The 12,754-nt window shown below is 44.9% G+C and overlaps 1 protein-coding gene across 2 annotated transcripts; it reads right to left on the bottom strand.

The window, feature by feature from the left end:
- Positions 1-6,189: 6,189 nt before the first annotated feature.
- Positions 6,190-10,164, bottom strand: LOC136496677 (probable serine/threonine-protein kinase At1g01540). 2 transcript variants are annotated; one of them, XM_066492413.1, is made up of 7 exons: positions 8,834-10,160; positions 8,406-8,510; positions 8,177-8,299; positions 7,923-8,093; positions 7,706-7,835; positions 7,411-7,620; positions 6,190-6,666 (listed from the first exon to the last, which is right to left on the bottom strand). In XM_066492413.1, exons 1-7 carry the CDS (start codon positions 9,469-9,471, stop codon positions 6,526-6,528), a joined length of 1,518 nt encoding a protein of 505 aa, XP_066348510.1. In that variant the 5' UTR covers positions 9,472-10,160; the 3' UTR covers positions 6,190-6,525. The 2 variants fall into 2 exon arrangements, with proteins under 2 accessions (XP_066348510.1, XP_066348509.1); XM_066492412.1 differs by having other exon boundaries at positions 7,706-8,093; positions 8,834-10,164.
- Positions 10,165-12,754: the final 2,590 nt, after the last annotated feature.

Raw genomic sequence — 12,754 nt, 5'->3', positions numbered from 1 at the left:
AGTGGCCACCGACAGGAACCTGTCGGCGGTGGTCATCGTCCCGTCAGGCTCCACGGGCTGTACGGGGACTGCAGCGTATGACGCACGGAAAATGTTCATCCGTAATCGAAAAGCATCTGGACAGCGATTCCTCGCGAACGTGCCCTTAGCCGCGTGGTGTTTGGACAGCGATTCCATCGGGGCCGTCGAAGCTGATATTTCACTCATCGTCGTCGGGGCCAGCTCCTTGCCTGTCGTCGTCTCATCTCACAGGACCTGCAGGCTGCAGCCGAATTTGGCCATCGCCCGTCGCCCATCTCCAAGTCGTTTTACACCTTCAGTCTGGACTCTGGAGGATCATCATCAGCCTCCATCCTGTTAGGTATTTCTAAACCTCTAGGTGCAGATTAATGGATAAATGCATAACTTAGATAGAAAATTAGGTGATGTACCTTGTTCTAGATCATCGTTACCTAGAGTGAATCATGTCCGAGCCCCATCGCGTTGGTGTAGTAGTTGCAGTGGCGCCGGCGAGGATGTTGGAGGCGCGGTGCAGTGACGGCGACCAACGGCGACGCGAGGTGCCGCGGTCCGGTGGTAGCGCTTCACGCCGCTGGCAGCACCCTTTCCTTAGATCGGGTTAGAGTTGGGATGGAGGTGGGGCGTCTGGCGGCTCAAGGGGAACCTCGTATCGTGTGCCCCGGCCCCACCTCCCTTTTATGGCGCTGTGCGACGGGGCCCCACCAACTATGGAGCGGTTGGGCGTCCCCGATCAGGACGCGGATCAAGGGCCTAATTGGCCGTTGGTGGAGATTAAACTAACATTCTCCCACTTGATCTCAACCTTATTTCTTAAATTTAACTTACTTACTTTATCTCGTTCTCATTCCATCACAAATTAGTGCATAGAGCATGCCTTATCGTCATGGTCTATTACCATTAGATTAAACAGCTACAACGCGCATCTCTGTTTTGAAATAGATACTCAACTAGGTCCTTAGTATCCAGAAATCATAGGCTTTTTCATAAACCCATATCGACTGTGTGTTCTCTAAACACACTGGGTGGTTAGCCTTTGGTAAGCGGATCCGCAAGTACTTACTCGGTACTTATGTGCTCAATACTTTCAAAATGATTCTGGATTTTCTCATTTACATCATATACCTTAGTGTCAATGTGTTTGGCAGCACACTTGACTTATTGTCTTAGAAGTTAACTTACTTTAAATGATTATTGTTGTTGTCTACAATTGTTAAATCTGGGTACATATTCCTTTAACCTCTTTTGCATGTTCCTTAAGCCTCATGACAAGCTATACTATGGTATGCATCATTGATGACACCACAACTGTTTCTTTGGAGCTTTTCCACAATAATACTTCAACTGTGAGTGTTAGCAACTACTATGAATTTCACTACACATCTCGCCAAAACATAACATTTGTACCCACAACTATTTGAGAGTACTTGTTCTTTCTTACTCAGCATGAGTCATATAATACTTTGTAAAAATTGCAAGACATTCTCAACTCCATTCTAGTGATCTATATCTGGACTGGACTTTTGCTAAAATATCCCGAATACGTAAAATACGTCAGGGTAAGTTCTTACTTGTACTTATACACTCATCAATCTTCCAACAGCTGAAGCATATGGAACCAGGTTCATTCAATCGATCTCGTATCGGTTCCTGGAACACTGAAAGTTCCCTTATTTATTACCCTTGACTATAAGAGCAGGCGTAGATTTACTCACATGTATACTTTACTTCTTTAGAATCTTTTCTAAGTATGCATTTACGATAGTCCTAATATCTCATTTTTTTCTATCTCGGTGAATTTTGATCCCTAGAACCAATGACACTTCACCAAGATCATTCACATTGAAACTTGATGACATAACTTCTTCTTCTCTAATGACAGATTAACATCATTACTAAGAAGTAGAATGTCATCTATTCACAGGATGTGGAAAATAAATTTTTCATTTTTGATCCTCGCATAAACGCTATCGTCCTTCTCATTTTCTTTAAAACCCAAACTTTCTTATTGTTTTCATCAACTTCAATACTAATGTCTAGAGACATACATTTAACCCATAAATGGATTTCTACAGACGGCATCCTATATGTTTTTTTCTTCCACGACAAAACCTTTTGGATTGTGCCATGTAATCGTTTTCATATAAATCCCCGTTGAGGAATGTCGTCTTTACATCCATTTGATGTAACTCTAAATCATAATGTGTCATTAACACCATTATGATTCTAAAAGAATCCTTACATAAGACTGGAGAGAAAACTCTCATTGTAATCTTTTTATTCTCTTTGCGTAAAGCATATTGCTACAAGTCGTGCTTTATATCTTTCTATATTCCCTTTAGAGTCACATTTTGTCTTGTAGACCCATTAACAGCCTACTGTTTTGGCTCCATTAGGAATTACTTCTAAGTTTTAAACATCATTGGTATTCATCGAATTCATTTTAACTTTCATAGCTTCTTGCCATTTAAACGAGTAAATGCTTCTCATGGCTTCTTCAAGTGAGGTGGGATCACCCTTCATTTGAATTTCTTTCCTAACATAGACTTCATTGTCATCAAAAAAACCGATTTACTAATTCTTTGAGACCTTCTGGAGGCCTCAGCTACTGGTACTTTCAAATGGGACTGTTGTTGCTCTTCATTGCCAAGAGGCAATTGATTCTACAGGCTCCTCACAAGATCCTTGTTAACATTATTCATCTTCTTGAAAGAGCTAATAACAGGTGTTGTATTAGTCATACAACATCAATAGATATTGAGAAACTAGTTGCTTCTGAGTCACTGGAGAGGACACACGGTTCCTCTTCTCCTCAAGTCTTAGGTCTCTACATACCTCTACATACCATGCTCCCCCAGATCTTTCTATCTTTTCTAAAAAATGGGTATATCTTTAAATGCCTTCTTTTGGGTTTAAACTTTTAAAACCTCATATGGCGCTTTAAGCACCACCTTAACATCTTTGAGGCTGACTACGCTATCTTCCTGTCGGAACTTTAAAAGGTCCAGAAATTTAGTTCTTTCTCTACTTAAGGGTATTATTGTTGTAACTGTTGTACTCCTTCAACGGTCTATTTCACTCTTAATGAAGAGTATCTTTCTTAACTGATCTTTATCTCACTCTTAATGAAGAGTATTTTTCTTAATTGATATTAATATTCTTCCCCTCGAAATATGGCTTGAACTTTATTGCCATAATTTCGATAACTATTCAGAAAGCCTATAAACGAGGAGACACTTATAACTTACTTCATTCACATGATTGTGTCATGTAAATAAGGTTATTTCTTGATCCATTTAGGAGTACATTTTCCTTAATCCACTTTAAGAACTCAACGATGTCTTTCATTAGCAGTTTTTTTACAAGTCACGCTTGCATCTTTTTCTTATCCTTTGGTAAGTATTGACCATGACGATGCATTTCTATTCTGCCATGGTCAATACTAGGATAGCCCAACAGCTACCCAAACTTCTCTCGCTATGCGGGATACAAAAACGTATGAGTCATCACAAAACTTCTTCCTCCAATCTGGATGGACTAGCATAATTACTATGCCTAAACTTCTCCCCATGCGGGATACATCTATACAAAAACTTAGTCATGACGACTAAAACATTCACTTATACTTCATTTTCTAATTAAATTTTATCGTTGGTTCCAATTTAATCAGAAAATTAGTAAACTAACAAAAACTGCCCTAAACTGGCTTGACTTAAGCCTTTTCATTCACATACCCCAGCATTGTAGCCTGTTGGGATGCAGCCGAGTGATCTTGTCGGTTAAAAATAAAACATACAATATGCTTCTGCATCAATTATACATCACCGTTGGGCAGAAAATAGAATTGATGCATTAAAACTCATAAATTAACTTGATAACTACTCTTCAAAATTAAATTCTCCCATTGGTTCAAATTTAATTAGAAGATAATCAACATCATTGCAGCGGAAACTTAATAATGAAATACATTCTTTTAGTTTAGGAGCATTTCTTGATTCTTATCTACTCTCTGAAAAATTCACCACGTTGTGTAAAATTTATCAGAGATTTAAACTTCAAACTTAAATTCGTTATAATATTGTCATCATCAACGTTGGTCAGAAAATGACAATACCATAATCTTACATAAACAAAAACGGACTACTCCTCTAATTAAATTTTTTCCGTTGGTTCCAATTTAATTAGAGGATCGGCATAATCATAATTTACTAAATATAACTACTCTTCAAATTAAATTCTTCCGTTGGTTTGAATGTAATTAGAAGATAATAAACTTTAAACTTTGCAGCAGAAACTTAAACATAATTTGTGAATTTTTACCCACAGGAAAAATTCTTTTGCTAATTTTCTTGAGCCATTAATCATTTTCTAGAAAATAAACATTTACTGGAAAAAGAAAAACAAAAAAACTGATTTAATTCTTTACTGTGCGCTCGGCCCAGCAGCAAAAACCGGCCCGGCCTGCTCTGCTTGCGCGCACGCTGTGCCTCCCAGGCCGCAACCTGGGCCTAGGCCGGCAAAACCACCCGCTGCACGCTCCCGTCTGGGCCGAAAGTCAGCCCGTTCTCTCTGAGCTGTTCATCTGAGATCAACGGTCACGCGGCGTTCTCGGCGGCTCAAAAACACGACGCAGCGGCCGACCCCCGAAACCCTAACTCATTTTCATCTCTCTCGCGCCGCATAGGCGTCAGCGGCGGCGGCCATGGTGGCCGTCGTCGTCGGTGAGGAAGGCAGCCACCGGAGCAAGTCCGGCTCCCCTTCCTCCTCTTCCTTTCTCTTCCCTTTCCCCTTCTCTTAGCGCCGTAGTCAAAACCGACCATGACGCGATGGCAGCCCGTGGCGGCCGGAGAAAAGGAAGGTGGCGGCACGGCTGTGGGGCCCCTCGCCGGCGCGCACACTCGTCCTAGGCTGAGTGTGCCGCCGTCGAGCGGCCTTGCGGTTGTGCCTTGACCCCGAAGCCCGAGGCGTAGGCCGCGCGGTAGCGTGACCTCCTGGCCGACAGCTCGGATCTTCTTCGCTCACGCTGGCGGATACGACGGTGTGGTCTGCTTCCCGCGCTACGACAGTGGTGTCTACGGCGAATGAGCCTCGGTAGGTACCCTCACCGCTCCGTCCTTCTTCTGCTAGGGTTAGGTCTTAGGGTTCGGGTTTGGCCGGACCCACTGTTCATCTTCCCCGCCTACTCTACGCGGGTTAGGGTTAGGGTTTGAGTTCATCTCAAAACCGAGACCCCTTTCCTCTTTCTTTTTCTTCACCTGATTAGGGTTAGGGTTAGGGTTAAACCCGATTTGCATTCTTTCGATTTGTCCAACTTCTTTCTAAAATCGTTCTTCTTTTCTACCCCAACATTCGATCTACACACTAGATGGCCTAGCTCTGGTACCATTGTTAGGTATTTCTAAACCTATAGGTGCAGATCAATGGGTAAATACATAACTTAGATAGGAAACTAGGTGATGTACCTCGCCTAGGTCATCGTTACCTAGAGTGAATCATGTCCGAGCCCCCTCGCGTCGGTGTAGCAGTTGCAGTGGCACCAGCGAGGATGTTGGAGGTGTGATGCAGTGACGGCGACCGACGGCGACACGAGGTGCCGCGGTCCGGTGGTGGCGTTTCCCGCCGCTGGCAGCACCCTTTCCTTAGATCGGGTTAGAGTTGGGATGGAGGTGGAGCGTCTGGCGGCTCAGGGGAACCTCGTACCGTGTGCCTCGCCCCCATCTTCATTTTATAGTGCTGTATAACGGGAGCCCACCAATCATGGAGCGGTTGGGCGCATCCAATCATAGCGCGGATTCAAGGGCCCAATTGGCTGGAGATCAAACTAACACATCCATCTGTCCGTCATGGCTGCCTGCCTTCATCGGCCATCACTACGTGTGAATACCTGACTGTGCAGGCGCAATCCTCTTATTTTTGTGCCAAACAACGGCAGCTGCAAGCCTTACTACAATCAGGCCCTCACAAGCAGGAGTGCAGGAGACGCACCCCAACAGCATCCCATGCATGGCACAAGCTGCACTGTACTTGAAAGTATCCAGCCTGAACAGCTGAGCAGTCACATTGCTATGACTGTATAATAAAGCAACATATGGTATGAGTATGACATCAGAAATTGAGGGCTATATACCAGGCAGATGGCTCAAATAGGCAGCAAGGTTTGGACTTTGGAGGTCATCGGCCAATCCTACTGGAACGGTTTTCAGCTATAGCAATGCTCAATCTTTTTCGCCTCAGGAGTACAACACACGCACGCCTTTATCATACAAAATCATCCCTCGCATAAATACAGCCCCAAGAAAACCAACGGAAAAAATCGCTATGGCTAACATATTGATCCAACAATGTACAGATACTGTCACGACGATCGACACAGGTGCTTGCAGAGTTTGCATGCCTGACCAACCAACCAACCAACCGATGAGACTGCAGATGATCTTTTCTCTGTCCCTACACGATATCCAGTTTCTTTATCAGGCAGACTCATAGCAATCACCGTTTTCCTGATGGCTAGTCTTCCTGATTTCTCCACTTGAAAGGTTCTCCCGTCGGTGCATCCTTTGGGGTGTTGTTTCCGCTGCTATCACCAGGTTCACTTGCAGGTGTTTCCACCGATCTTGCTTGAGTTGGAGCTTTTCCACCCCGACGCTCCTGGGAAGGGCAGCACAATGTTAGCAATCTAAGTCTGTGCAATTTGGAAAATATTACTATATTACTCTTTTCATGATCGTTGAAATTATTTGAAGAAAGAACAAGTTGGCGCATCTCTTGCAGGCTTTGAAGGCGAAGGCACACATAACTTACAGCAAAAACGACCAGGCATACCAGATTGAATCTAAACTCATATGCTGTGAGAACAAATTAAAAAAATGAAGAATGGAGGGCAACCCCCCAATTAACCTACAAAGGATTAATGAGAGCACAGTCCTCTAGCGAGTTGCCCCATGAGAGTCATGGAATTGTGATAACAAGTGCAAACAATTCAGTGCATATCGTAAAGTAACCTGTACGGATACTTGACTATAACAAGTAAATAAAGGTGTTACCCAGCAAATCCAAATGTAAACAATGAGTGCAAACAAAGTGTTCATCATGGTGACCTTGCTTCAGAATTGGTGGACAATAAGATTTATAGGCAACAAAATCAATAGGATATTAACATACTAAAACAATAAAAGGCGTACCCAGTGCAGAGAGCTCCCGCTCTGTGCGGGGTCCGGGGAAGGGTGTCAGTGGCAAGCCTTACCCTCACCTGTGCAATGCGAGAAGACCGCGACTCAAACCCGGGACCTTCCGGTCACAGGCGGTAAGACTCTACCGCTTGCACCAAGCCCGCCCTTCAAACATACTAAAACAATGGGTACTCAAAAATATGCATGTGCCATCTTAACTTACATCTCTGTACGGAAAATCATCAACTTCAAGCATGTGAATGACATGCCCAATCTTCGGCCTCTTGCGAGCTTCAGGATCTACGCACCGCAGAGCCACTAGCAAAGCCTTCTTCAATGTCCTAGAAGTAGGCTTCTCAGTCATCTTTGGATCCAAAACCCCTTCAGAGTTTCTGTTGCTGACCATTGTCTTCAGCCACTCAACAAGATTAATCTGAAAAGATTGCTCCACAAAGTTCATATATGCACTTCTCAAGTTCATTATTCAGCGAATGCAAGGAGGTACCACCATTACTAACCTCCCCTGGCGGCCTGTTGTAATCAACAGGTACACGGCCAGATATTATTTCCATGATAAGAATTCCAAAACTATAGACATCGCTAGTTTCATTCAACATGCCAGTGCCCGCATACTCTGGTGCAACATACCTGCAAGCGATAAAATAAAAAAATAAGCCACCACATTCTTGCTTATCTTGCGTGATCCTAATCTTATAAGCAGTGTTGATGTCTAACCCAAATGTCCCCATGACCCTGGTTGTGACATAACTCCTCTCTGAACCCAAAAGTTTCGCTAGCCCAAAATCAGAAAGCTTTGCATTCCAATGCTTGTCAAGAAGAATATTGCTCGACTTGACATCACGGTGAACCACCTTTGGCTCAAGCCCCTCATGCAAATACATTAAACTGCACAATTAGGTAAAATAATGTAAGCAGACAGTGACAGCCAAAAGAAATATGGACCACAGTAAAAGTCAAAAAGTGCATACCCTTTTGCTGTTCCCAGAATAATCTTCATTCTTATATCCCATGTAAGAGGGCTCACAGGACCAACATCACCATGGAGCCATTGCTCCAAGTTTCCATTATTAACATATTCATACACAAGCATCCTGGAAAAGAACCATATACAATGAAATTTATGATAAAACTACAAACTCCTTGGTTCTACAATTTCACGATATATAAGCTAAAGCTATTGTCCATACAAGAAGGTACCTTTGGTTGCCTTCAGCGCAATATCCTAACAACCGCACAAGGTTCTTGTGTCGCACCCGACCGATAGCTTCCACCTCAACCGTGAATTCCCGTTCTGCCTGCCCCCTGATAGAACATATAGCATCAAAGTTTATCAAATTCAGCAGCACAAAAACCACTAATTCAAACACACATTTCATCATCTATATTATATATATGGCTGAGTACACTACTAAGCATGAACCCTACAAAACAAAACTCAGTTGGATATTTTCTAGTATCAAGTTCTTGCACAGAGTGTCACCATCTGAATTGTCACATCTCCATTGACAATTCGTATACATCTTGCTTAGACTATAATCAACATTTTGCAAAAGAAAGACGATAGCCAATTGAACACACAAGCTTATAAATACGGCTATGCTTCAATCCACAGGTAGCATCAGTACCTGTTGTTGAGCAAGTTTTTGACGGCGACCTGCACTCCGCCCTCGAGCACGCCGTGGTACACTATGCCGTAGCCGCCCTCGCCGATCACCTTCTCGTCGGCGAACATGCACGTGGCGTCCTCGAGCTCCTTGAGCGTGTACCAGTGGCCCCACCCCAGGTGCGAGACCTCCGGGACCCCCGGTTCCCCGCCACCGCCACGGCTCTCCCCGCTGGCGCACCGAGACGAGGCCCCCCCGCTCCGCTGGTGGTGCGGGGGCGGCGGCTGCTCCGGGAACGTGATGCGGTGCTCCTTCCCCGTCTCGATCTGGATGGAGTCCGGCGGCGGCGCCTGCAGAACCTGGGCGAGCGGCGCCTTGGCCGGGGCGGCGGCGGGGGCCGCGGCGCCGGGGGAGGGCACCTCCTGGATGTCCTTGGGGGGCTTGGCGGCGGGGTGCTTGGGCTGGGCATTGGGCACGACGACGGGGAGTTGGAGGACGGGAGCGGCGCGGCGGCGGCGGCGGCGGCGGGAGGCGAGGAGGCAGAGCAGGGAGAGGAGCACTAGGAGGAGCACGAATGCGGCACCGACACCGATGCCGACGAGCTCCCAGAGGTGGAGGCCGAACACCAGCGTGCCCTGGGACAGCTCAGAGTCCGACATGGGCGCCGCGCTGCTCAGCTCAGCTCCCCCGGCTGCTCAAGCCGAAACGGAATGATGGATCTCCCACCCAAGAACCCCCAGCAGAATTGGGCGCTACCAAAGAATGAAGAAATTTCCCAAGAAAACAACCTCTAAGAACTGGGGTTTTGCAGAGAATTGGGCGCGCGAAGCCGGATTCATGCGGGGAACAACCAAAGTGGCCAAGAATCTCTGGATTTCTGCAGGGGGCGGGCGCAGGCAGTGGGAAAGGTATGACTTTGCGGGGAGGGAGGGGATTTAGGACAGGATGGAGTGACGAAAAAGGTGGATTTGGGGATTGATTGGGCCCAAAAAGGTTGGATTTGCGGGCAATGTGGGGGCTGAGACTGGATTATTTTGGGGGCGTGAGGAGCGACGAGCGAAGCGTGGTTAATTTAGCTCTGATGCAAGCAAGCATGGATTTTGGCGTGGAGGTGGAGGGACGGAGGGTGGTGCCCGGTGGTGAGATGTGTGGCTGGCCTGGGTGGCTGGGTGGTTGGTGGCGATCATTAGAGGCCAATCACAGTCCAAATCAACAAGAAATGCACACAAGAAGCATTGACAGTACAAAAGTGACTGCTCAGAGAGAGTGAGAGTGTAGTGACTAGTGAGTAGAGTACGTACGATAGATAGAAGGAGCGGAAGGGGAGAGAGATGAGACGAGGGCGGGGAGAGGAGAGTGGAGAACAGAACAGGGAGGAGTGGAGTGCAGGACCAGTGGGAGGGAGACGAGAGGAGAGGGAGGATCACAAAACAGGAACAGTGACAGACAGCCTGACAGGGTGTTTGCATAATTGTACAGTATTGTAGGCTTTTATCAACCGGACTTATTACTATCGCGACTGATTTATAGAACTAATTTATTATATAAAAAAAAATTAGTTTATAGTTAATTTGGACTTATAAGCTCAAATGAACATAGCCTTGAAATTGGGCGAAATAGAAGTACCGGATCTCTAAACAAATGCACAGCAGGATATTTTTGAGGTCGCAAACGCGAACAGTCTCGGTTTCAGACGCGAGCGGATCGAGTCCACGAGTGGCAACTTGCACACCCCATTTTCAAGTTCAAGCGTGGGAATCTCAGGATCGGGTGATTCCTGTTCGGCTGCGACCACAGCCGACAGCCTACAATCGCTTTTGCTACAATAAATCTATGAGAGGGAAATGGCAGCCGTTTTTTCTACTCTCACAAAATTACTATATTAGTAAAAGCGGCGGTAGCAGCAGCCCAACAAACAGCCGGTTCGCTGAAACTTATCAGTCATGGTATAATATTTTTCTCTTATAACAAAACAGCATCAATCGACTTATCAGCCACAAAAACCATTAGCCGAATAGCTTATTGTACGTTTAAGATGAGGCTAAAAGTGAACTTGTGCTATTCCTAGATTTTGTAAGATGAAAGAAAAATTATGTTAAATTATAGCTGAGTACATCGTCACGTTACAGGTACTTTGAAATATATGGGCATGTTCGTTTGTCTAAATTCTGGAGGAATCTGGATGGTTTGGAGAAATACTGGATAAATTTGTGAGAGAAAAATACGGTTCTGGATGAAAAAATAAGCGGATCAAGCTGGGTTTAAGGGCACGCCAACGGGGCCATAATACGTATATCTAGAAACCGTTTTTCATCTACATTGTACCCACGTCTCGTATAGCTCCAAATCTAAATCCCAAACCTGTACAACGATTCATATGGATGACCGCACTGACAAGCATTCAGCAAAAGGCCTGAGAACATATGCTCAACGAACGATGATCAATACTCGTATAGGCGGAATTGAGCATAAACTTCTTCTTTCTCGTGTCTTTCTTCTTTCTTCTGTCACCGAAGAATAAGGAAAACCAATATGAATCTTCCCAACTCAGAACCATTAATCGGCTTGAGGGACATACTTATTCTCACTAGTCCTTCATCGTGGTCAGATCTAACCACAACAAAACGAAGAAGAGACCAGTGAAAATTATTCCATGACGACAACATCATCTCCGCCTTGATGTCGCCATCCGAAAACCTAAAATCTTCATGTCGCCATGCGAAGGAAGTTGCTAACACAGTAGTTGTCCCCTCGTCTTCATCAAAGTCGCCGAAGAGAAACCAAATTCATCTTATCTCTTCGCCATCGCCGGAAAGGAGGAAGAGAAGACAAATCCCCAATACCAAGTAACTTGGCATAGAGAGACACTAACTCCAACATAACTCGATCTACTCAAAAAACTTATTAGAGAGGTGGATCATCACTTCTTTCGGCCTCCGGCGAGTTGCCGAAGGAGGAAAGGAGGGGGCCGGCGGTGGTGGAGGCGGGGGCCTACGGCAGCGTCGACTACGCACTAGGGGAGGGTTTCATTTCACTGTTTGCAAGACTTGGATTGAGAAATGAAACTGGCTCTCTCAGTGGAGGGTTTCGTTTCACCGTTTGCAAGACAAACTGCAGCAGTTAATATGTTCCTGATGTCTTGATTCTATGTGCCATATAAACTATGTAGCCATTTGAAAAATATATCTAAACTAAACCTAGTCACTTTGATAACTACAATATACTGTATGCTGACAAATAAACATTGTAAAATAAAAAATAATCAATCCAATATTCATTAGTGTATATGCATACATTAAAATGATTACCTATAATTTAAGATATACAAAATCTTCGATGGAAAATATAGAAAGAATACGGAGAATTTTCCAGAGAAAGCCAAAGTAAGGCTTCACATGTGAAGAAAACTTTCAGACTACAGTCATCGTTCACACTACACGCAAGCTACAAGTATCAAGTTCATTCGTACATGCATCGGGTTCATTCATGTACGCGACGCATGGGAGAAAATTTCATGCATGCAAGCCGAGCCGTCCCGTCAAGTACTGCTCGTGTCCTTAGCAGCCATGTTCCCGTTTCCGTCCCAGAACGAAAACATGAACGGAAATTTGAGATATCATTTTATAATGTAGGAATGAGAACGTTCGCGTTTTTTTTGGAACGCAGACGTTCCCGGAACTTAGAAAACAGAGGCTCCGTTTGGTTTATCCTATATTCGACTTGTTTTTTTAGTTGGTATGGTGTTTTTTTCTCATAACAATTCAGTCAGAACAGTGTTTTTTAATCAGTTTCAGCCAAGATTCAAACCAACGAACGGGGCATAACATGGAACACGGGAACGTGGGTCATGTTCCCATTTCTACGCTGCTAAGCTCCTGTCCCGTTACGTACTACTCCAGATGCAAATCAGATACGTACGTGACCGAAAACCGTCACGCCGCA

Source organism: Miscanthus floridulus, chromosome 12, assembly GCF_019320115.1.
Source record: "Miscanthus floridulus cultivar M001 chromosome 12, ASM1932011v1, whole genome shotgun sequence".
Taxonomy (NCBI): Eukaryota; Viridiplantae; Streptophyta; class Magnoliopsida; order Poales; family Poaceae; genus Miscanthus; species Miscanthus floridulus.
The sequence above is the reverse complement of the archived record's forward strand: the minus strand, read 5'-3'. Positions and strand labels throughout refer to the sequence as shown.

Bases quoted from the DNA above. Each gene is read 5' to 3' on its own strand.
- LOC136496677 (XM_066492412.1), bottom strand. From the start codon at position 9,471: ATGTCGGACTCTGAGCTGTCCCAGGGCACGCTGGTGTTCGGCCTCCAC. The intron at 8,511-8,833 runs GTACTGATGCTA...ATGTTCTATCAG, and splicing joins AAAAACTTGCTCAACAACAG to GGGGCAGGCAGAACGGGAAT. The intron at 8,300-8,405 runs GTACCTTCTTGT...GTTCTTTTCCAG, and splicing joins TGCGCTGAAGGCAACCAAAG to GATGCTTGTGTATGAATATG.